Here is a 21,474-nt window from a genome sequence, read left to right as displayed (position 1 = left end):
GCAACACAGGCTCTGTAGGCCAGAACTTTTAAAAGATGGAGTTAGTCAGAGACGGTAAGCTTTCTGGGGATGTTTTGCGGGGAATGGAGTTGAAGGTGTTGCCTGTCCAGTGCAAAGCATGAACCTAGAATGTGGCTTGGTGCAGGGTGAGGTGCTTGGTGTGAGACCTGCATTACCGAAAGGGAAGGGATTGACATCATTTCGGGCAACGACTTCGCTGGCAGTAGTGTTTGGGTGAATGGGTCACCGCCTCCGGTAGTCACTCCCTCTCCTTCAGGCTCAGAACAGCCTGATGGAAGTCCTGTGCGCTTTCCTGAAGTTTTCCTTGCATGTTGGTGATGGGCAAAATTGTTTTTTTCAGTGTACTGAATCACTAGGAGTGAACTTTTGAAAGCCTCTTGGGTTCAGTTGTGTTCTCTCCTTTCTGACACATCATCGTGTTTTTTGTTGCTGCACCATACAACACCGTACTTAGGCTACAGTAGCCTACATTATTTCACTCATGCACCCACTCACACTACTGAACTTACTGATCACACATCCCACTGTCCTCTTATGTTAGCCTATTTAAATTCATTAATCATTCGTTAACTGTCATGGCCGTGGTCCGGTCACTTCAAATATGCACAATATTTGCTCTGTACTGTGGTACTCCGAGAAAAGGAACTGCTCTAATCTCATAATAATGTGATATTACATAGCCTATGGAGTTAACACACTGTCACGCAATAATGTAATCACGAAATCACAAGATGTGAACTGATGGATGACCTGTGGGCAATTCTATCAGTGAGATGCATTGGTGTTGCTCGCCCCTTGGTGGTGAAGTAAGAGCTCTTCAATTTAAATCAAGTCTGTATGAAGTCAGTCATTTATGATAAAGTTATTTATATGGCAAATGATTTTCTGACAATTAACGTTAATTGGATTGATTAAAAACAACTTTATATCATCCTGGATATTATTTTATTTTCTTAGGTTTTCAGAAATATGTTTACTTTCTTATATTGTTGCTGTGCCGTGCCGTTTCCATGGATACCGTAGATTTACGACCAGTTAACGCGGTAACAAAACCTAATTATTAACACAAATCACGAAAAGTATACTGTTAAACATCTTGTGGCGATAAGGACATATTAAACAAAAAAATAACGTACTTTAAGACCGACAATGTCTTGGAACCATGGCCTACCATTTTTACCGGGAAACACCTTTCGGGATGTGACGGTAAGCATGTAAATTAACGTTAGCTAGGAAAAGTTGAACATAGAAGTGGCTAACCTTAGCTAGCTAACAGTTTCAATTATGATAATGTAGCTAAGGCTCTGACGTTTCACTACTATTAGTCACATTTAAAAGAAAATGTGCTGTTATTCTCTTTCTATAATGCAAACTGAGTTCCTCCAGTTCTAATGTCCAATAACTGGACCTGACTGAGGATGCTATTAGCTAAAAATTTGCGAGATGAAATAGTTTATTCCAGGGTTGTATTGTATTCCATTATAATGTACAGATGGCTATTTCACAAAACCGGGGTTTTCCAGTTATCCTGGCAGAATTTAGCCGTGACAAAGCAAAGCTGTAGCTAACGTTAGCGGATAGTGACCGGCCTGTTTTCACTGCACTGATAGGAGGGTTTTGAGGCCCCAGCTACGGATCTGGATGAACTGACACTGTGACATCTTACATCAGTTTTTGTGAAGACGTGTGTGCCGACTTAAACCTTATACACATACAGTAATCATTAACCCAGGTTCACAGCAAAACTCAGGCAGCTTTGTCATGCCAAGGAGGAGGCCTACCCTACAGAAGTGGGGACAAACTCTTTTACAACTAGGCCAGAAACACACTGACGAGAGAGAAGCTGAAAAAAATCGTCTGTGTAGAGAGGCCTGCAGGACATCACCAACTACAGTCTGCCATCCCCTCACACTGTAGGGACCCATCAACTGGCCGATGACCTAAATGGGATTTCAACAACCAATACACACACACACACAGACCACCCCACCTGCGCTCAGGATCCATGAAGAGGATGTATGTCAGCCAGCACCTGGACCATCAGCACTGAACACACCAAACTCATCCAGCTCACTGTCCCAGTGCCAACCTGTCAGGTGATCATAAACTCCATGACAGACCAGAGGAAAAAATCTCATCCAGCACCCGGACCATCACTGTTTTTAGCCATATGTCTATTTCTGTGTATGTACATTGAGAGCAACAAAAAAGAGAGTCAAATTCCTTGTATACTGTATGTGTTCACACTTACTTGCTCATTAGAGCTGATTCTGATTCGGTTTCATGAAAGCAGTGGCATATAAGTTACCATGGAGATTTATTCTGTGCAGCTAGCCTGCTCCAGACCAGGCCAACAGACAGGCTTGATTAGCCTAATCACAGTGCCTTATCTTTTCAGTCAGCAGTCACTTTGATGTATTTTGCCCATATACTGTAAAATTGAATTATTACACATTATTTTTACAGTCTATGATTTTGCCTTGTTTTATTTTACCTGCATTAAAATACCACATCTATATACTGCCATTCATTTAACTACTGTAACTGTTAACATTGTGACCATTATTTTTTTTTATAATTATTCATGTGATAGTCATTGTTACTGTTGTTTTTATTATAGTGATGGGTGAATATGGCCTTATGAAGCTTTGGGGCTTTCTTTCTATTTGTGCCGAAGAAGATTTAAAGCTTTGGGGCTTCAAACACAGCGCAAACAGGGACATCTGGTGGCATGCAAAACGTATAGCAGCCCTTAAAGACGGGCCGAAGCACTACAACACCTCTGATTTTAATAGTTTTAGTCTCATATGTGCAATAAAGGTTCAGCAAGGCTTAGTGTCACTGTGGGCTCATTTGTTTTAACTCCATGGTTGATATTTATGTTACATTTCATATGAATCGCAGTGTGATGTGATCTACCAGAGTTAATGTATTCCCTTCTCAATGATCTTTCTCTGCAGAAGTCAGCCTTCCATCGTCCCCAGACACTGGACTTTAAGAATGGCTATGCTTTCCCCCATAAACCCACTGTGGGCGTTGAACAGGATCCTCTTTTATCAGAGCAGTTGAACCAACAAGAGATCAGTGAGTTTTCCTCGACACCAGACGTCTCTTATGGTTCCTTTGAACAGAGCGTAGTAGAAGAATTCATCCCAGCCTATGTGGCCCTTGACAAGAAGGTACAATAAGGCCAAGAAGACCAGTATTTGAAGATTTTTTTTCTTTCAAGATGTTGCTGTTCAACCAACTGTCCAATTCATTTCTTGTTTGTCTCTACTTCACCACCCTCTTGTCTTGTAGGTGCTGCGCTACTATGCATACTTTTGTGAAAATATCCCCTTTTCAGCTGAAGAGGAGTTCCGTGTGCGTCCCGTGGTAATTAACTACTATCTTGAGGATGACACGATGTCCATGGTTGAGCCCATGGTGGAGAATTCTGGGATGCCGCAGGGGAAACGGGTCAGTCGCCAGCGTCTGCCCAATAATGAACATGGACAGTATTACCAGTGGACAGACCTCAATATTGGCATGGACCTGGAGGTGTACGGATTCAAGTACCACATCACACATTGCGATGCTTTTACAAAGGTACAACACTCCCCTGTGTCGTAGAATTTTGGAAAGCCAAAATTCAGAGACTTGGAAGAAGTTTCAGGAAACTTTGATGACTTAAGTAGAAGCATTTAATATTGTAGTGCCATCCCAACTCAGAGGATTTCTGCCTTTTCAAGGAGTATTTAACTCATGCTGGAGGTGTTATAGTAAGTTTAGCTCTTTACCAAATTTGGAGTATCTCTGACCTTCACTGCAAACGAAGATATTACTGGTGCAGTAAACACATTCGCTTACCTAAATCATTAACCCTTACACCTCAGCACAGAACTAAAACAATGTCAGCCTGACCATACTGCAATAGAGACTATCCTAAGGGGTGTGTGTGTGTGTGTGTGTGTGTGTGTGTGTGTTCGTTCAACAGTGTCTTCCCTGTGTGTGGGGCGTTATCTATTTCCGGGAGCCTTAGGAACAGGAACACACAGGCCCGAGCCTTCTGTTATCATTCAGCTGCTTATTGTCCCTCAACTCTAAAAACCCAGAGTTGGCATACAGCCTGGTCTACACAGGCTGTGATGAAGTGTTTCTGAATTGAACATGTTGGGCTTTACCCTGCAAATGTGACCTAGGGCACTATTAGTCTAAATTTAGCACATTCTACCGCACCCTGTATGAATGCATTAACAGTGCATTGTGTATCTTTATTGTTTTCTGTGTCTGACACAAAAATATGAATGTCTCTCATTCATCATATATAGAAATTCTTGGAAAGTGAGGGCTTTGTCCTGAATGACCCTGAGCCGATGCCTCAGGGCAAACGTCGCAAAAACCCTCAGCCTTCACAACCCTCAGCCTACACAACACCCTCCCAATTTGACAGCAGCTACCAGTTTCTTACCATGGATCCTAAGGTAAAGGGAATTTCCTCCATTTCAAATTCACTGGGCAATTATCACAAACCCTAATCTGGACAGCTATTAACAGAGCATCAGGAGTACAATGACATCTCCTATTCAAGCTATTTAGAAAACAAAAAGTATCTATATATTTGTTTTATACCTGCCATGATGTTATTTAGGTTTTTGCAGATATCAGTCTAGGTCACCTAGCTCAACTAAAACAGTCTTATATCAATTTTGTTAAAGTATGTGATTCTTCAATATAAGATTGAGCCTGTGTCAACAGTTATAAGTGAAGCTAAATGTAGAAGTTAATTGCCACTCTTATAAAACATGCACAAAAATGCAAAGTCAACCTAAACGTGTTGTTCGTAACCACTGAAATGTTTGAAATAAGTGATCTTGTGAAGTGATCTTGCATCGTTAATCAGGTGTCTTTGTACATTGAGATTTTGCATTTCGCATACCAATTCTAGTTTCAGGCTGTTAACCTGTTCTTGGTCAGGTGCTGCGTTTCTTTGCCCTGTGGGAAGATGCTGACTCTCTGTTCGGGGAGAACAGGCCTGTTACCATCCAGTATTACCTGGCAGACGACACGGTGGGGGTCAGCGTGGTCCGCGAACCCAACAGCGGACGCGATCCCTTCCCTGTCTTGATGCACAGACTGAAGCTACCCAAGAAAATCAAACCAGGGTCTGGTGAGATGAAACGCTGTGTCTGTGTCACCATTAGATTAGATTCAACTTTATTATCATTGCACATGTCACAAGTACATAGCAACGAAATGTAGTTAGTGTCTAACCAGAAGTGCTTTAAACAGTGATTAAATAACATATGATACAGTATTTACAGAGTGCAAGGTATGAAATGATACGCAAATATATAGATATGTGTCTATATGAGTGTCTATTTCTACAGGTATATACAGGCTATGACTATGGCTATGGCAATACAGAATAAATAACCATACAGTATATACAGTGGTGCAAATTGTGAGTATTGGAGGGATTATACAATATGTACAGTGGTGCAAGAGGAATGATTTACAGACATAGCTGACATATATAATTGCATTAGATCTTACACAGTGCATTGTTCAGGTGTCTCTTTGCATCCAGTCATGTACAGTAAAAGTGATTGCCTTTGGAAAGTGACTCTCATTTTAAAAGTAACATCGCATTTACAGCACAATTTACATCATATTGCTCTGTAATTGAGTATGGGTTATAATGTTTGGTCAATGTCAACTATTCTTTGCACTACAGAGAAAAAGCAGAATTGATTTAAAAAAAAAAAAAAAAAGAAACAACATAAAACAGATTTAAAGACAAATGAATAGCAATAACAGTAGTCTACTTATTTCGATCCAGAGACCTTTCCCAGCTGTGTGCTGGAGGCTTCAACAGCGGAAGTAGATGAGTACTACTCCCCCAAAGACTTCCATGTGGGTCAAACGATAAAGCTGATGGGCCGTCGCTTCCTGCTTTATGACTGTGATGGCTTCACTAAAGAGTATTACCAAAAGAACCACCCTGATATGGAGATAAAACCCTCAGGGGTACCAAAAAAGACTGACCTGCTTCAGAAGAGAAAGGTGAGAAACTGAAATGTATTTTTCATCTTCGTCTTTTCTTGTCCTTTTACGAAACTATATAAACTGTGTTGCCTGAGGGTTTGTGACTTTATGTTATTATACTAGATCATTCTTTTTTTCTTATTCATTTCCCTATCCTGGCCATATTTACAGGAGATTCCTCCCTATAATGGATTTGGTTCACTTGAAGACTCTCTCCAGAATTGTTTGTCTTTAATTCCTAAGACTCCCAAAAAGAATGTGCTAAAGATGCTGGAAAACCAAAACAAAGTGTTGCGCTACAGTGCCAGACTGGTAAGTCAACATATGCCGCTTCTTTGACTTAACCTTCTGAATGACTAGTAGTTGGTTATATGTAGTTACCAAGTCACCAAACTGCATTCTCTGAAACTCAAAGCCATCGATCAACAAAACAGATCCTTTCCCTCCTTGCTTAAAGGTATGATATGCAACGCTTTCCTCAAAAACAATGTATAGACTAATACAAAAGTAATCCCTCTCAATCATCACTTATAACCTACTAGAAGTGTGTGGTGGTGTCTGGATCTGCAGTGACGCCGCCCTCCGCCTGTATTTCCTCTTTTCTTTGGGAGAGTTTGGGGGTGTCAACAAAGAACCTTTGGGCCAACTTTAAACAATGCGTGATTACAAATAATAAGCAGATATTCACTACATATTCTACCTTTGTCCTGTGTTACTGACATGCCAGGACTCCCAGAATCTCTCAGATGAGGACCGATGTTTCATACTGTCCTACTTCCTGTCCGATGACATGATCAGTATTTTTGAAAAGCCCGTCCCCGGTATCATCGGTGGCCAGGTCCTGAAAAAGACACACATCCCCAAGCCAGGCTCTACAGCGGACAAACCTGAGTTCTACTCACCTGCAGACTTAGCTATTGGAGCCACTGTGAAAGGTAACATTCTCAGTTTAACAGCCTGTATTTACTATGTCTTGGTTTCCTAAAGGAATATTTTTTTTATTCATAATGTATAACTCATGTTGCTGCTGTACCATACATGTCTTCCTTGATACATTAAGGAAGATATATAATAAAATAACATAACCTAAAATCTCAGCTGATGGCATCTTTCTCCTCCCTCTCGTCTATTTTTGTAGTTTTCAGCCGCCGCTTTGTATTGACCAATGCTGACCACTTTGTGCTGACGTACCTGGAGTCCAGCGCACGCCAGATCCCGTGTCAGACACTGGATTCTTTGCGACAGAAGCTGGGTGTGGCAACTGCAAATAACCAGCAAGCTGACCAGAATGGTAAAAATCTAAACAGCCATCTAGCAAATTCTCTAGAATCTTCTGTCAATTATAATTTTTTTCACTTTTTAAAATGTTTGACTAACACAACAATTTATGCCCATGCTTTTTTCATTCTTTATCAGGTGACGATGTAGCAGAGCCATCTTCATTATGTGAGGGAAGGCTGGATTGCCTCAAAAGTTATTCACTCCCCAATAAATGAGAGTAAAATAAATCAAAGTAAAACCTTTGCTGAATATTTCGTAACACAATAAACAAACAGTGGGCCTGCTGCAGAAAAGGTGATTTGAAAAAAGTTTTTTGGCGAAATCTGACAGCTTCTCAACTGGTGTTGATGAGATCAAGCTCAAAATACCCTTCTAATATCGGGCATTTACCAAGCGGTTGCCAAGGACTACCCTAAAACCTAATTGGCTACTTCAAAAATACAAAGTTATGTTTGAGGTGAGCAATCAAATGTACGAGAAAACTATGTTCCCTCAGCCACAAAACAAACAGAAGACCAAACCAGGGACACTTTTAGCATGCTGTAATTAGCATTTACCTAAAAGCATAGGTGATGGGACTCCACCATGTTCAGTGCCACCCTCGGTTGAGTCCACCTGCAGACACCCAATTCAGAATCACTTGAACACCCTGCTGTTTACTGTGTTATGAAAGAACATTGGAAATGTAGAAAATGTCTATGTAATTCTGCATGCATTTGTCTCTATTTACCAACTGTCAATGCATGCATTTTTCATTGCCGCAAAATAAAACATTATGACGACGATTGAAAATGTTGCCATTTTGTTGACATATATGTCAAGTGTATAAAATGAAAATAGACAGTAGAAAAATGACTTCAGTCACAATATTTCCGAAAATTGCATTATTTAATAAAGTAATTAACAAAACAATTAAATGGAAAAAAAAAAACATGCGGTAATATCCAACATACATACGTGATGCTTATCTGTTAAGTGACCAGTGACGAATGAAGGATTTCAAACAGACATAAATCATAGGGAGGAGCCCAGGTGATTGGTTGGCCAAAATCTCTTCCCTGACATGGTAAAGAGATATTGTTAAGGCCAGCATACAGTAAGCTCATATCATACCATATCATCAGTAAAAATGTTCTGCTCCAATGGACCAGACTAGAAAACAAGCAAAGCCGGCTCAATGACGAGCTGAAAACAGCTGTGAAAATTGGACAACACTACAACCAATACAGTACTTGTGTATGAGGATATGCATCTACACATTCAACATTGACAGACACAATAGCATGTGTGCCATATACTGTGTTCACTGTACATTTTAGTCATTTGGCATACAATATTGCTCCTTAGGGTGGGATAGCTGTCTGCGTGGATGTATAAAAAATACTGATATGAAGAGTAAATGTCTCGAGGGATTTCCTTGGATTTAATTTTCCAGCATTCAAGCCTAAGTCTGTAGTCTGAGTCCGTGTAACATCTCAGGACATACTCAACAAGAGGCTTGGTGGCCAGTGGCCGCCAGCTTCCCTGTTGTGCTGATGAGAAACCTTAGCCAAGGCTAAGGCCACTGTTCATGCCAGTCAATGTGTTATCTTAGGGGGATTTGAGTTTTTTGGTCCGAGGAGAGGCTCCATTCTCAGCTTTTAGAACTCCATTTTCGTGGTGACCAACTAGCAGGAGAGACAGAAGTAAGAAGTCAGGATCTCTACTAATGCAGTACATACCAGACATTCAGTGTGATCAGGACAAAAGAAAGTAGGGGAAGTTGGTTTGAGTAAGGAATCAAGTCACATTTCCTGACTGTAACTACCAGGAGCGGATGTCAGCGTTAGGAAACCTGTTTGAGCAGGTGTTTAAACTCACGTGAGTCTCTCTTCAGTGGCCGTAGGGGTTGTTTTGCAGCAGCCTTCTTGCGAACAGCCTGTTCATGTCTGAACTCCCTCCAGCGCCTCAGCTGGAAGCGGATAAACTTCCAGAGTAGCCAAGATTGCGTCAAACATACCAGCAGTAGAACAGTCATCCTGAAGGGACCCCAAGACAAGAAGATTAGTGCAATCGTGTGTTTTGGAAAATGGACCCGACATTAAAATGTCACAATGTAGTTGTGACATTTCAAACCCCATTTAATCCATTTGTTGAGACACAGTCATTTTCTGTCAATCAGTGTCAAAATTCCTGACTACATCCACTTTGAATGTATGTTGTAAAACACTAAAACATTAAAAAGTCAACACTTCTTTTATGGATGGTAAGTGCATTTTGACTATACAGTTGTCACAGTAGCTGTAAAAAGTAATAGCAGTGCCACAAAATAAATTATTATCCACAGAAGTTGGACATAGGTCATTACCTTATCAGTACAGTGTTGAAGTTGCCCATCTCCCAGTCCAGCCCCTGGTTTTCACCACGAGCCAAACCGAAGCCAACAACCAGGAACATTAGGGTCAAAGTAACCATCCGTGTAAACACAAAGCTGATTGCCCACAGGTCAAACCTGAATCATGACACACAGCAAAGATGTAGTCATTTTTTTTAAAAATGGACATAATAAATATTTATTTCAAGTCAATAGGACTAAAAGCTTGATCACTTCAAAAAGTCAAAACCAATAAACCCAGTGAGGTAACTTACATTTTCTGATGGTTCTCATCAGTGAAGTAAAAGAGTCTGGCGATGTGGAAGCCCAGTTCTGACACATACTGGAGGAAGAGGAGTACCAGGCCTACACGACTCAAACTACACAAGAGGGAAGCAGGTGATAGATAAGGGGACAAAGGAGCATAATCCAGTGGGGAACACACATATATATATAGGGTTCTATGAAAACCATACACAGTATTTTATATAATAATATCAGTAACACCATTTTGAATCAGCTGCTGCAGAGAATTGTAAGGATTTTCAAAACTTAAACTTCAGTGTTTCATTACTTTATCCTGGAATTTCTTTTCTCACTATCCATGCATTTTTTCTTTGAATTTGTAGGTAAAAAAAGATCCTTCTGCTGGATGCTTACTTTAACAAATAGGCTGCAGCGATGTGCAGCAGATACAGACAGATGTACTGGAGCTGGCGAGAAATCTCTTCCTGAAAAACAAACAGCATCTCTTTGCAAAAGGTATCGTATTTTTAAATGCTGGAGGCTTTTGTTGTCTCTCACACACACACACACACACACACACACACACACACACACACACACACACACACACACACACACACACACACACACACACACACACACACACACACACACACACACACACACACACACACACACACACACACACACACACACACACACACGTTTGTTCCACTATCTTTGTGGGGACCCGTCATTGACATAATGCATTCCCTGGCCCCTTACCCTAACCTTAACCATCATAACTAAATACCTAACCTTAACCCTTACCCTCACCCTAACCATAACCTAATTCTAACCCTAATCCTAAAACCAAGTCTTAACCCTCAAACAGCCCTTTAAACTTGTGGGGTCCAGCATTTTGGGCCCCACAAGGTTGTGCAGACCCCACAAGTATACTGTATTCCCCGGTTTTTGGACCCCATGAATATAGTAAAACAAGCACACACGCACAGCTTATCTATTCACACTCCAGAAGTCTTCCAGTTCCCAGGGCCTCCTTACTGACCTTGCGTACTTTCTGGAAGTAGAGCTCTGGTAAGGCATGGAGCCAGTAGGCCAGCTGAGTGAGGTAGAAAAACTTCACCTGAAACCTAGACCAGAAACACAGACCGGCAGAAGGAAAGTAGGAGAAAGGGTCAAAGACATTTATTCTAAAAAAACTTCTCTAAAAAAGGAATTGATCATTTTGAGCTGAATACCAGTTAGTAGTATTTGTCAGCTATAAAAGAGGCAATAAGCACTTCTATATGTGACTTTTTGTAAAGCAATAGACAACATGCTCTAAACTTAAAATATCAGTAAACACATTGCAAAATACAGGTGTGTTTTAACATACGTATTTTTTTTAAAGACATATCACTGCTTTAAGCTTATCAAATGTGTATATAGATAGATTTAATCAAGTGTACTGTTTGCTGACCAGCTCTAAAAGTTTATATACATTTTTTTATGTAAATAACATTGACAAAGCATGAACACATCAGTCATACCTGAGATGTACATGGGGATAGTTCTCCCAAAGGCTGCTGGGATGCAGGAGATAGCCTTCCTGTGTGAAGAAATCAGATAATACAACACGTTATACTGTTGTTCATAAGTGTGTGAGAAATACATTAGTTATCCTTGATAGGTTTAAGAATATATGTGACGTTTCCTAAAGCAGGAAGTTGTCAATGAATACTGTAATATGATATAAATCTCACTTACTGTTATGAGGATGTAAAAACTCCACACACTCGACACCAAGTGAAAAACACACAGCTGACCCGACTCATTAAACTTGGTATTCTTGCTCTTTGAGAGGTGGAGACGTCGGTTCACTTTCTGCAACATGAACAATACAAGAAATTGTGTGAATGCTGCAGGATCCAGTCATAATGGGTGGCCTGTTGACTGCTTGAATTGTCATTCACAAGGAAATGTCACGGTAAAACAAATAACTAGGATAAGAAAAGACAGCAGATACTATTTATGGTTGCGGCTGAAAACTCTCCTCTGTGAAGCATTTGTTTCAAGACACTTTGGAAACCGTGCTGATGGTGCTAAAATAAAACCTCCTCGCTGGCCTATTTCTAAACAATGACACAAGGGCTCATAACTTCAGATGGGGAGCTCTCTCTCTCTCTCTCTCTCTCTCTATATAAATAAATGTGATGCCCTTATTTTAATATTTACTCATTACTGTGCTGCCTCTTTTGGTGACCAGGGAGCCATCTGCAATATTTGTTGTCTTTTCTTGCCTTTATATGTCTATCACTCTGACAGTATTATTGCTGTAAAGAAGGACCTCCCTGTGTGACATCCACTATGCCTCCTCTTGTGACTGACTGACTGACACATTGTGCCACAGTGACTGGGTACTTACATCCAGAAGATACTCCTGCACTACTGCATGGAGGATGATGGCGGTAAAGAAATAGAAGAGGATGGTGGCAGAGTCCTTCCATCCGTAATGGTATAACGTTACCTCGCCCTCTAAGCACACACACAGGACGGGTTAAACATACACACGGCACATGTTTGCAATCAGAGGTGTGTTAAAGATCCTGGAGCAATGTTAACTCATTTTGCAATCACAATTCAATGGCAGTAATATAATGATGCAAAATACAGGAACAGCAGCAGCAGAAGTGAAACTGTGAAATGTATGAACTGCAGGAGTTCAAAATAGGTAGATAGGTCATAGACTGTGGATTAAAGTATTAAATAAGAATTCCTCAACTGCACTGCATACCTGGTGATAGTGTGGTGACATTGTACTGAGGCTGAATGAACAGTATGGCCGTCTTGGCTGTTGCCTGGAAATTAGATGAGATGGTAATTAGCAACATATTTCAGTGAAGCTCAAGAGGCCAGACATCAAAGTATCATTGAAGTATGTTTGTGGCAGGTGTTGTGAGTGTGTATGGGGATAGCGAGCAAGAGAGAATCCTAGCTTGTTGTTTATAATATTGTCAGTCAATTCCCCCCCCCCCCCGTGGAATGATAATAATTTGCTAGGAGCTAAAAGTAGTGATGCTGAAAAATCTGTCTGGCGTGACAAGGCTTGTATTGACTTGGGATGTGAAAGCGTAATCGAGCTTCCCAAATTATTCTATGACAAGCATCCCTACAAAGACATGCATTAGTACAGTGGTTTCCAACCTTTTCAAGAGTGTGACCACTTTAAATAAAGCAATGTCTAGCTGCAGCCCCTTTCACAGGTTGTCTATGTCTATTAACTAAGTTTTTCGATCAATGGTGATTTGCAGATACACTTTTGTGAGCCCTCACATTTATCTTCAACCCCTTGGGGAGGTCCCATCAGGTTGGGAACATTATGGGAATTTTGATAGTTTTGTCTTAAGCATTCCTTTTTTTTTTTTTTTTTTTAAGATAGGACTACGCAAAGAGGCTTCCTGAAGGGACCGTTGGTCCCCTAGCCCCAGTTTGGGCACCACAAGTCACCAGTCATTCCCTGCACGCCGAGGCCACAGGTGACCCGTCTACGTCAAAATGTCACATTCAAGACCAGCTGTAGAACTATTCTCTTGTTCCGAAACGAGAAAAATGAAGGAAATCCCCCTACTTATTTTTTTTATTCGGCCAGCTGTGTGATCCCAACCAGGGTTCCGGATTGAAACTTTTCTAAAAGCTGAAGCGGCAGCCTGGGGAGTCAGTTTGTGCGCACGTAAAAAAAGCTATTTTCTAACGAGACACCTCATTAATACAGTCACTGTACGTCAATTGTGAAACCCCTCCAGGTCAAAGCGGCCGAGGTTGAGCCCACGGAGAGCCAGCAGCTCAAAGATTGAGACGTGGCAGTTAACTACCACTGCCAAGCTAGCGACGAAAAGTAATACAGTTTCCCCCTACGCTTTTCAAAGTAAACCCATTCATGTCGGACGTTTGCTTGAATCCCATTTTAAGCAACAGCGGTGCTTTTAATTTGAATGCTGAAAACGATTTACTTCCTGCCTTAACTAGGCTTTCTGCGGTAACTGACGAATCTTGGAATCAAAATGTTGAAGCGGTACGTTTTTGCTGGAAACTGGAACAAGACATTGTCAAAAGGGTAAAAACGTACATTTTAGGAAACAAATAAGTCACAGTATGTTGTTTATAAGTAGCCACTTATGCCTAGCTATGCCAACAGATGAGTTTTCAATTGCATCCCGGTTGAAAGTCTTCTTTTTTTTCGCAGTCTATGGTTAAAACTCCGTTAGAAATTCAAGTTTTAAGAGCAAGACACCGAAAACTTTGACCATATAAAACTAGCAATAAACGTGTAAAGGTGCCGTTTATACCCAGCTGTTTTCAGCTGTAACTTTCTTGCTTAGTTTAAAAGCATACGTCGCTACTTTGACTGCGAACTAAGCAACATTCATTGTTAACAAAACTTGTTAAAAAAAACTGCAGTATTAAGCAGCCATCATATCCACGGAACTCATTACACTGATAGAAAGCTCAGATGCAGACAATCAAGCAAACATTTATAAAAAAGCAAAAGATAATTTCGACCTAACGTTTCAACTTCGCACAAAGTTACATCTTTGAATGTGCAGCAGCGGGTTTGCCATCTTAAAACAGCTGAGCGAGACGAGGGAAGGAAAAGATAATCTGAGTTCATCTCACCTCAAACATCAATCCAATCAAAATGAAAATCACCAAACTGAAGACGATGTCGGCATGGTTTTGAATTAAGAATTCCTGGCTGAAGAAAGGGTAACTCTTGTTTCTTCGGCGAAATGCCATGTCTACTCAATGGTGTTTTCCCTGCTATTTTATAAATCAGAATTTTTCTGACTACGAAGTTCAGCAGTTAACTTTCTCACTGATTTGCGCATGCGCGACTTCTTAAAGGGCAAGTGCCATAAATACCTTCTTTAAGGCCATGTACACAATAAGTTCCGTCTGTTATAACATTTACTTTATTAACTTGAGTACCGGTAATTCCACTTTAGCTTTAGTTAGTTTGTAGGTTTAGATTATTAATATAAAATAGAAATCAACTACATTATATATCATTATAGGTTAAGCTACTCAACAATACTGTATATAGTTATTGAAATTATCTCCACCTTTACCAGCGGCAACATTAAAGTAATGTACACATTAATGCATTACTAATTATAATCCTATAACATAGGGTATATATAAACATTTACACAAGTACTTTTACTTCTGGTACATCAAAGTATATTTTGATGCTAATACTACTATAACAATACTATTACTTTTACTTAAGTAAGATTTTGAATGCATGACTTTAACCTGCTAACAGAGTATTTCTACTTGCTACTTTTACTTAAGTAAAAAATCTGAATACTTCTTCCCCCCACTGGTGGTCACAGAGCAGTGGACGTCTTAAATGCTCAAAAACATTCAGAAACAATTCAACTTAAAAACAACTTACTTTGATACCATAAATATAAAAACAACGTTTAAATAATTACAAACACTTGTATTCAGTCACCCCAATATGTTGGCTATTTATTGCTTATTTAAAGCCACCAGTGGCTAGGCAGTCACCTGGGTGCAAGAGAAAAACCAGCATAATTTCACTGCGTTGTTAGTGGATTTCGTACCGTTTATAGAACAGTAATGAGCAAAAATTCATTTGTGCCCTAGCAATAGCAATCAAGAGCACATAAAAAAGTCACTACAAGTACCTCATTGGCATCTTTCATTTTGTTACACAATAGACATTTGAAAGCTTTTAAAGTCAGTGCCTGAGACATTATTTCCACCCCCAGTTGGGCCCCAACATAATGTAAATTCAAAATACATGTTAGCAATTACATGGTCAACATGTAAATAAAGATAAAACATGAAACAGTTTTTGCCAGGTTGGCACACTAGCTCTGCTCAAAGCGATGGCAGTTAATATGATTATACAAAAAATACAGTATATTATTCTCTGATCGGACAGGGGATGTTTTTATGGGAATAACAAAAAATCACAGCAATATACGTATGGTATAGAAGATACTTGTGCTTTTAAGAAGCCAACAAAGTTCTGGCTTATGCTGAGATGGTAAAGATTCAGAGGTCAGACACTCCTGTCCCCTTTAGATCTAGGAATAGTTTCTCTGTTCTCATTACTGCTGGCAATTTTTGACATGAATAACAGCAGTTTCGGTATGTAATATAAAGACCATCAGTTGCCTGAAATCATAAAAAAAGCTGCATATTTCTAATGACTTTTATTAATAAAAGTCATGGCTACTTCCTCAATATGTTATAACAATCTGGTAGAAACAGTGTTCACTTTTGTTGCACAGCATAAGTCTTGAGGCTTAAGTTAATTGCTACCAAATCAATATAAAAAAAAAAAAAACGTTTAGTCAGATAGGTGTGCCTGAGCTCCATATACCACCTTTGTGGCCAATTAGCTCTTTAATATTCTTCATGTCTGATGAAAACACTGCTAAAGGTTTCACCTCTGTGTGTCCAGCACTTGGGCAAAGCATTGCTTTTAGAAAATAGTTATGATGTGAGAAGAATACAGGTTAGCTTAGCATTATCCCAAAAATGATGCGTATACTATGCCCCGCAGTGTACTAAATATATAGACATACAGAGGTGAAATCTCTGGCAGACTTCTCATCCTACAGCACTGAGCAGATGGAAAAGCAGCCTTCCAAAAAGCTGGTATTTTCCTTTAATGTTGGATAAGTTGCTGTTACTCTTTCCCTGATTCTGTCTTGAGAAACTTAGAAGTTATCGTCTTCATCTCTTCGGGACATTATAAGCTGCCTCCTGGGACCTGTGAAATGAGGGACACTAGATGGGGAGTCCAGCGCTCCAGAGTCCAATTTAGGAGTGGAAGTGCAGCGTGGCCCAACCCGGCCCATTAGCCCACGAATATCTCTGTGAAGGGCTGGATCGCTGGGGATCGAGGTGAGGCGCACCCCCTGTTCCAGACCCCCAATGTCCCGGTCTAAACGGGGGTTACTGGCACTGCTGGGAGACTGAGGATCAGCGCTGAAATATAAGGTTGAACTTGACTCTGTAGGGCAGAAGTATGGCTCGGGGCTGTCTCCAAACACAGACTTGCCCTCTGGTGAGCTCCGTTTGAAATCTGATGCGGGTGACTCCATTGGGCTCTCCATCTCCAGACTGTCATCCTCTTCTTCCGGTTGTCCGGTTGACGTGGGCTCGCTCACGCTCTGAAACTCATCTTTGCAGTCCGAGAGAGGTGCCAGGCCTTTCCCCTGAGACTCAGAAGTGGAGACCCCCCCACAGCTGCCTCCTGCTGTGATAGTCATGCCCTCGTTACTCTTAAACTCATGGTTATACTCCTCCATGTCCAGTATGGCTGCTGCTCCGTCGGCCCCATACGCTCTGTTGATCTTCCCCAGGTCTCCTGTTTTCAGAGCCAGACGGATTAGGAGCCAGTGGTGGTGGTAGCAAGGGCAGGAGCTGTTACCCCGGCCCCCACAGGTTCCTGGGTGCTCCAGCAGAGAACCAGCCACACCTGAGAGGGAGAAGCTGCCGTGGTTTTGAATGGAGGCAGCTGGCAGGCTTTTATCCCCGAAAGAGTAGGATGACTCCCCTTGATCTATACATGTGCTGCCCATGTGGTTGTGGTTCGTACCCTGGCTGATCTCTGTTGACTTGGGATGGAGGAACCGGTAGTATAGGACAAGAGAGGTAGCACCTGGGAAGCAAAGAACAGGAAACAGTTGACTTTAGTACACTCAGCATGTTTTAGTATACTTGTACTTTTACAGCTCACTGTCACTTGATTGCTCAATGCAGTTTTCAATGCATTAAAGATCACTGTTTATTTACTATCATTTTCAACTATACCTAAAAAATCAGAATATCCTGCATATAGATATTTTGCACATAATGTCTTTGTTAGGATGGTAAACTTGCACCATATCATCAATTGTGTTTCTAATATCTCTGTTATTTAACAAGTAGTAGTGCTCAAAGGGCTATTACTATTTGTAATGCCATAGCTGTGGTTTCCTACTTAGAATTAGTTTTAAGTGATTTGAATCACCATTGGGGTTTAAGTACTAAGATACCACTGAAACTATTGGATGTTTTGTCACTAGTCTAATGATAAGCATTGAACATTAAAATATCAGAGACAAATCTGTTCCACAACAAAGGGAGCGCAGATAGAGAGAGAGAGTGACTCACCGAGGAAAAAGCTACACAGCACAGTGGTGGGAAGGGTCATGCTGTCCCATGATGCCTCGCTAAGGAAGTCGGAGGCGGCCAGCAGCAGAGTGGCGTTTTCTACGAGCATGAACTGAAGGAGGAGAGAAGGTCACACCATCAGTCATCTGTTGAAAGCTTTACATCATTGTACGCTAGGCAAGCAGAGGTGAGGATGACAATGCAAACTGTCTGCCTGTGTGTGTATATCTATGTGTGTGTAGTTGCCCCGTGTGTAAGTCAACGAGGCAGTGCTGAAAACTGGCAGCATAAAACATTACAAACAGGCACCAAAATTAAACACAGTGAAAAGTCACATCTTACTGCATAAAAACTGGCCATGCGGAAGCGTGAGGGTCCGTCTTTGACGTTGAAGAAGAAGAAGATGTGGACTAGCCCCATAATGCCATTAAAGGCACGCCAACACCAGGGGCCGGTGCAGATGTCCGGTTGCTGTGATACCAGCCAGAAGGAGGCCGTGAGCCAGTGGAAACCTAGAGGTCAACGTAAAAGTAGATGAGGACATAAAAGCGCAATATGGAATCCATATGCAGTGTATCAAGCTGATGCAAAGAGGCAAGTGAAAACTGGATTAAGAGGACATGCTGCATCACTCTGAGGATAATTACACCACTCATTAACTTTAGTATAAATGAATAAGAATCTCTACCTAAATTAGTCATTGAGTTCTACTTGCATTTGTGTACTATGTTACTATAAGGAAATAATATATTATCATTTCATTGCACCCTTTCTCTTCCTTTCAGTGTCAGCTACACAAAATCAGCCACGGAGCTTGCTGCTCACCTGCTACTCCACAGACCCACCAGTTAAAGACCCTGGCAAAGAACATGAGGCAAGTCACCCTTGCACCCAGCATGCCTGCCCTCCACACCAGCTGGCACAGCAGGGCTGCCGGAGGCATTGCCAGGTGGCCCGGTCGTATCAGACAGCAGGCTCTGCTGTACAGCACCAGGGCCCAGGAAATAGACAGCACACACAGACCACAGCAATAGGCCACTGAGGGTAAAAACACAAGGTGAAAGTATGAAAAAACAACTCTTATCTCTTATACTGACACTCTCTACAACACCTGACATGCCACAAACAAGATGCAGAGCCAATAATTCATGCTAACATCAGTTTACCTGGGGACATGATGCCCACATCAGTGGACACCACGACATATGCCTGCAGCAGGCTCTGAGGCAGCGTGAGGACGAGGGCCTCCAGCAACCAAAGAGCAGCAACATCTGCTTGCTGCATGACAGCCGCTCCAAGCTCAGCCACTGAGCCCTGCATGTGCAACACAGACCTCATGCAGTCCCAGAACCTGCCAGAAGAGGGAGACAGATACCAGAGAAGTGATACAGTAACCTCCTGGTGAAGGTTTCAGTTACAGAATTTTTCTTTCTGTGTACTTGGTTTGTTTCCTACGGGGACACAATGGGTTAAATCACGTCATGTTAACAACATATTTTATGTATGCAAATGATGCTATATTTTGTAATATAACATCTGGAGTTACAGTGATCTTACCTTTTGAAGATGCCCAAGTGCAGTATGTGTATGAGAGAGAGGTAGCATCGCCTGTCATCACCGTCATCATAGTACCATTTCATACTTAGCAGCTGAACTGCCGTCCCCGGTAGAAAGAGGCCAAGAGTGAGGCCTGCCCACTGCGTCTCCTCATTCCAAAGGTAAAACCCTATACAGTAGATCACTAACACACAAACAATACAGACACGCAGATGCAAGGTGGTATAAGTATTTTGTGTTTCTAAGTGAGATGTGTTTGTTTTAGGTTAAGAATTCATAAGATGAAGTACAGTCTGATTCATCATATAGTCATGCAGTTTTTAAAGGAAACACATTAAACCCAGCCGGATGTATTGAGAGCTGCAGAAGACAGCAGAGTCCTTGAGAAATTAAAGAGCAAATACATATTGTCCAAGTGAATTATCCTAAAGTTTAATATGAGAGGATGCTGTTCTGATGAGATAACCCAAGCTCCACCAAGAAAAGGCCAGAGTCTGGCTTTAACACAGCCTGCAATTATGTGTCTTTAATTAAGACCTCTTGCACTGTGAAAACTGTCTAATTTTTTTCTGTGACACGCTGACCCCAGTTCAAGCAGCAGCACAGTCTTTTTATCTTGTGGGAATGGTATACCTGCTGAAGGCAGTCACACTTTGTACACATCCAGTCACCTCGTCTCTCCTGTGTCCTGCCCTTGCCCCATTGATCTGCTAAGTCAGGGAATCGTCACACCTGGGAGTGCACACTATTTTCAATACAGATTCCAGATGTGCATTAATACCAATACCAACAGCATTAGTAATAATTATAATAATAGGCTATTCAGTAATGTGTTTTGGAGAGTGGGTACGAGAGAAATCTAAAAGGTGAGCATTATTCTCCTATATTAAGGACAACCTTTTACTGCGAAGGTTATCATTTTCGGCTGTGACCTATCCAATGCCAATGTCACATCGCCCTTCATGAAATAAAACTAGCTAACGTTAGGTTTGTCAATTCAATAGTAAAGGCTGTGCTATAGCGTCACCGTTTGAATTGTAACCTGAACTACGGCTGAGCCTGGAAAGCTCCAGCACGAAGCACAATGGCTGAACAACAGCCCTTTTCATTCATTAAAGCCAAGGAAAATTCTCCACACAAATACAACATTCCCCTGCGCTGTTTTCATATTCAGTGTCAGCCCGCACCAGCAAACTAGCAGCCCGCTAGCACGGGGTATTCTATGCCCACTTACGAGCGGTCCGTTCGGCCACGATAACCAGCGCCGACACGCCGAGCAAGACCGCCTGGCACCATGCTATCCAGCATCCGCTCCGCCGGACCGCCGACGGCATCCTGCGTGCGACCGCCCCAACAGCGTTTATCATGATACGGATAGGTGAGAGAGTGGATACACCGGTGACATTATCCTGGGCATCCTTCACCCTGGATACATCTGCTGCTCCCTTCTTCTCCCGCTGCCTATCCCCCTGTCAAAAATATATGACGTCACTGCGCGGTTTTAAAGGGGCATCAGTTTACCGACCGTCCACTGTAACTGTGACAACAGAGCTCACCTTCCCTCCACCTTGGAAACATTACCTCTTCCCCGACCTACCTCCACTTATTTAAATTATAAATACCCTAATGTTTCATTGGATGCATATCTTACTTATTTCATTATGCTAGACTTATTATTGATCAGAGTTTTAATTTCCTCCAGTACAGGGAGGTCACAGATCAGGTTTTTTTCCCAAGAATTATACAGCACTATATTAATAGATAATATTCTCCGGTCTTCTTCCATTGCTTTTCTTGCATGGAGGCAGAGG

General features: G+C 41.4%; 3 protein-coding genes across 3 annotated transcripts; 1 reads left to right on the top strand and 2 right to left on the bottom strand.

The window, feature by feature from the left end:
* The first annotated feature begins 1,001 nt into the window (after positions 1-1,001).
* Positions 1,002-8,286, top strand: efhc1 (EF-hand domain (C-terminal) containing 1). Its single transcript, XM_031321865.2, has 10 exons — positions 1,002-1,227; positions 2,982-3,200; positions 3,322-3,609; positions 4,332-4,484; positions 4,978-5,170; positions 5,843-6,066; positions 6,220-6,360; positions 6,776-6,983; positions 7,187-7,339; positions 7,465-8,286. The coding sequence occupies exons 1-10, from the start codon at positions 1,171-1,173 to the stop codon at positions 7,542-7,544; spliced, it is 1,716 nt and encodes a 571-aa protein (XP_031177725.2). The 5' UTR covers positions 1,002-1,170; the 3' UTR covers positions 7,545-8,286.
* A 125-nt stretch (positions 8,287-8,411) lies between these two features.
* Positions 8,412-14,811, bottom strand: tram2 (translocation associated membrane protein 2). The gene is made up of 11 exons (XM_031321871.2): positions 14,585-14,811; positions 12,705-12,768; positions 12,336-12,445; positions 11,678-11,794; positions 11,461-11,519; positions 10,977-11,061; positions 10,343-10,413; positions 9,958-10,062; positions 9,677-9,820; positions 9,190-9,347; positions 8,412-8,996 (listed from the first exon to the last, which is right to left on the bottom strand). The coding sequence occupies exons 1-11, from the start codon at positions 14,702-14,704 to the stop codon at positions 8,920-8,922; spliced, it is 1,110 nt and encodes a 369-aa protein (XP_031177731.1). The 5' UTR covers positions 14,705-14,811; the 3' UTR covers positions 8,412-8,919.
* A 605-nt stretch (positions 14,812-15,416) lies between these two features.
* On the bottom strand, positions 15,417-21,127 carry xkr5a (XK related 5a). Its single transcript, XM_031322089.2, has 7 exons — positions 20,898-21,127; positions 19,664-19,847; positions 19,273-19,457; positions 18,932-19,144; positions 18,449-18,618; positions 18,107-18,218; positions 15,417-17,612 (listed from the first exon to the last, which is right to left on the bottom strand). Exons 1-7 carry the CDS (start codon positions 21,028-21,030, stop codon positions 16,666-16,668), a joined length of 1,944 nt encoding a protein of 647 aa, XP_031177949.1. The 5' UTR covers positions 21,031-21,127; the 3' UTR covers positions 15,417-16,665.
* Positions 21,128-21,474: the final 347 nt, after the last annotated feature.

The sequence above is a fragment of the Sander lucioperca genome, chromosome 19 (assembly GCF_008315115.2).
Source record: "Sander lucioperca isolate FBNREF2018 chromosome 19, SLUC_FBN_1.2, whole genome shotgun sequence".
In the NCBI taxonomy this organism is placed as follows: Eukaryota; Metazoa; Chordata; class Actinopteri; order Perciformes; family Percidae; genus Sander; species Sander lucioperca.
Note: the sequence above shows the minus strand (reverse complement) of the source record. Positions and strands in the feature narration are given on the sequence as shown.

What these genes read in the sequence shown, in the direction of transcription:
- efhc1 (XM_031321865.2), top strand. Translation starts at nt 1,171, where the DNA reads ATGTCTTGGAACCATGGCCTACCATTTTTACCGGGAAACACCTTTCGG. An exon ending in ACCTGCTTCAGAAGAGAAAG is followed by an intron (nt 6,067 to 6,219) that starts GTGAGAAACTGA and finishes CCATATTTACAG; the next exon opens with GAGATTCCTCCCTATAATGG. An exon ending in TGCGCTACAGTGCCAGACTG is followed by an intron (nt 6,361 to 6,775) that starts GTAAGTCAACAT and finishes CTGACATGCCAG; the next exon opens with GACTCCCAGAATCTCTCAGA.
- tram2 (XM_031321871.2), bottom strand. Translation starts at nt 14,704, where the DNA reads ATGGCATTTCGCCGAAGAAACAAGAGTTACCCTTTCTTCAGCCAGGAA. An exon ending in TGATTGGATTGATGTTTGAG is followed by an intron (nt 12,769 to 14,584) that starts GTGAGATGAACT and finishes TCTAATTTCCAG; the next exon opens with GCAACAGCCAAGACGGCCAT. An exon ending in GCCACTGAAGAGAGACTCAC is followed by an intron (nt 8,997 to 9,189) that starts GTGAGTTTAAAC and finishes CTCTCCTGCTAG; the next exon opens with TTGGTCACCACGAAAATGGA.
- xkr5a (XM_031322089.2), bottom strand. Translation starts at nt 21,030, where the DNA reads ATGATAAACGCTGTTGGGGCGGTCGCACGCAGGATGCCGTCGGCGGTC. An exon ending in GCATGGCCAGTTTTTATGCA is followed by an intron (nt 18,219 to 18,448) that starts GTAAGATGTGAC and finishes CTCCTCCTTCAG; the next exon opens with TTCATGCTCGTAGAAAACGC. An exon ending in GCTGTGTAGCTTTTTCCTCG is followed by an intron (nt 17,613 to 18,106) that starts GTGAGTCACTCT and finishes TTTGCTTCCCAG; the next exon opens with GTGCTACCTCTCTTGTCCTA.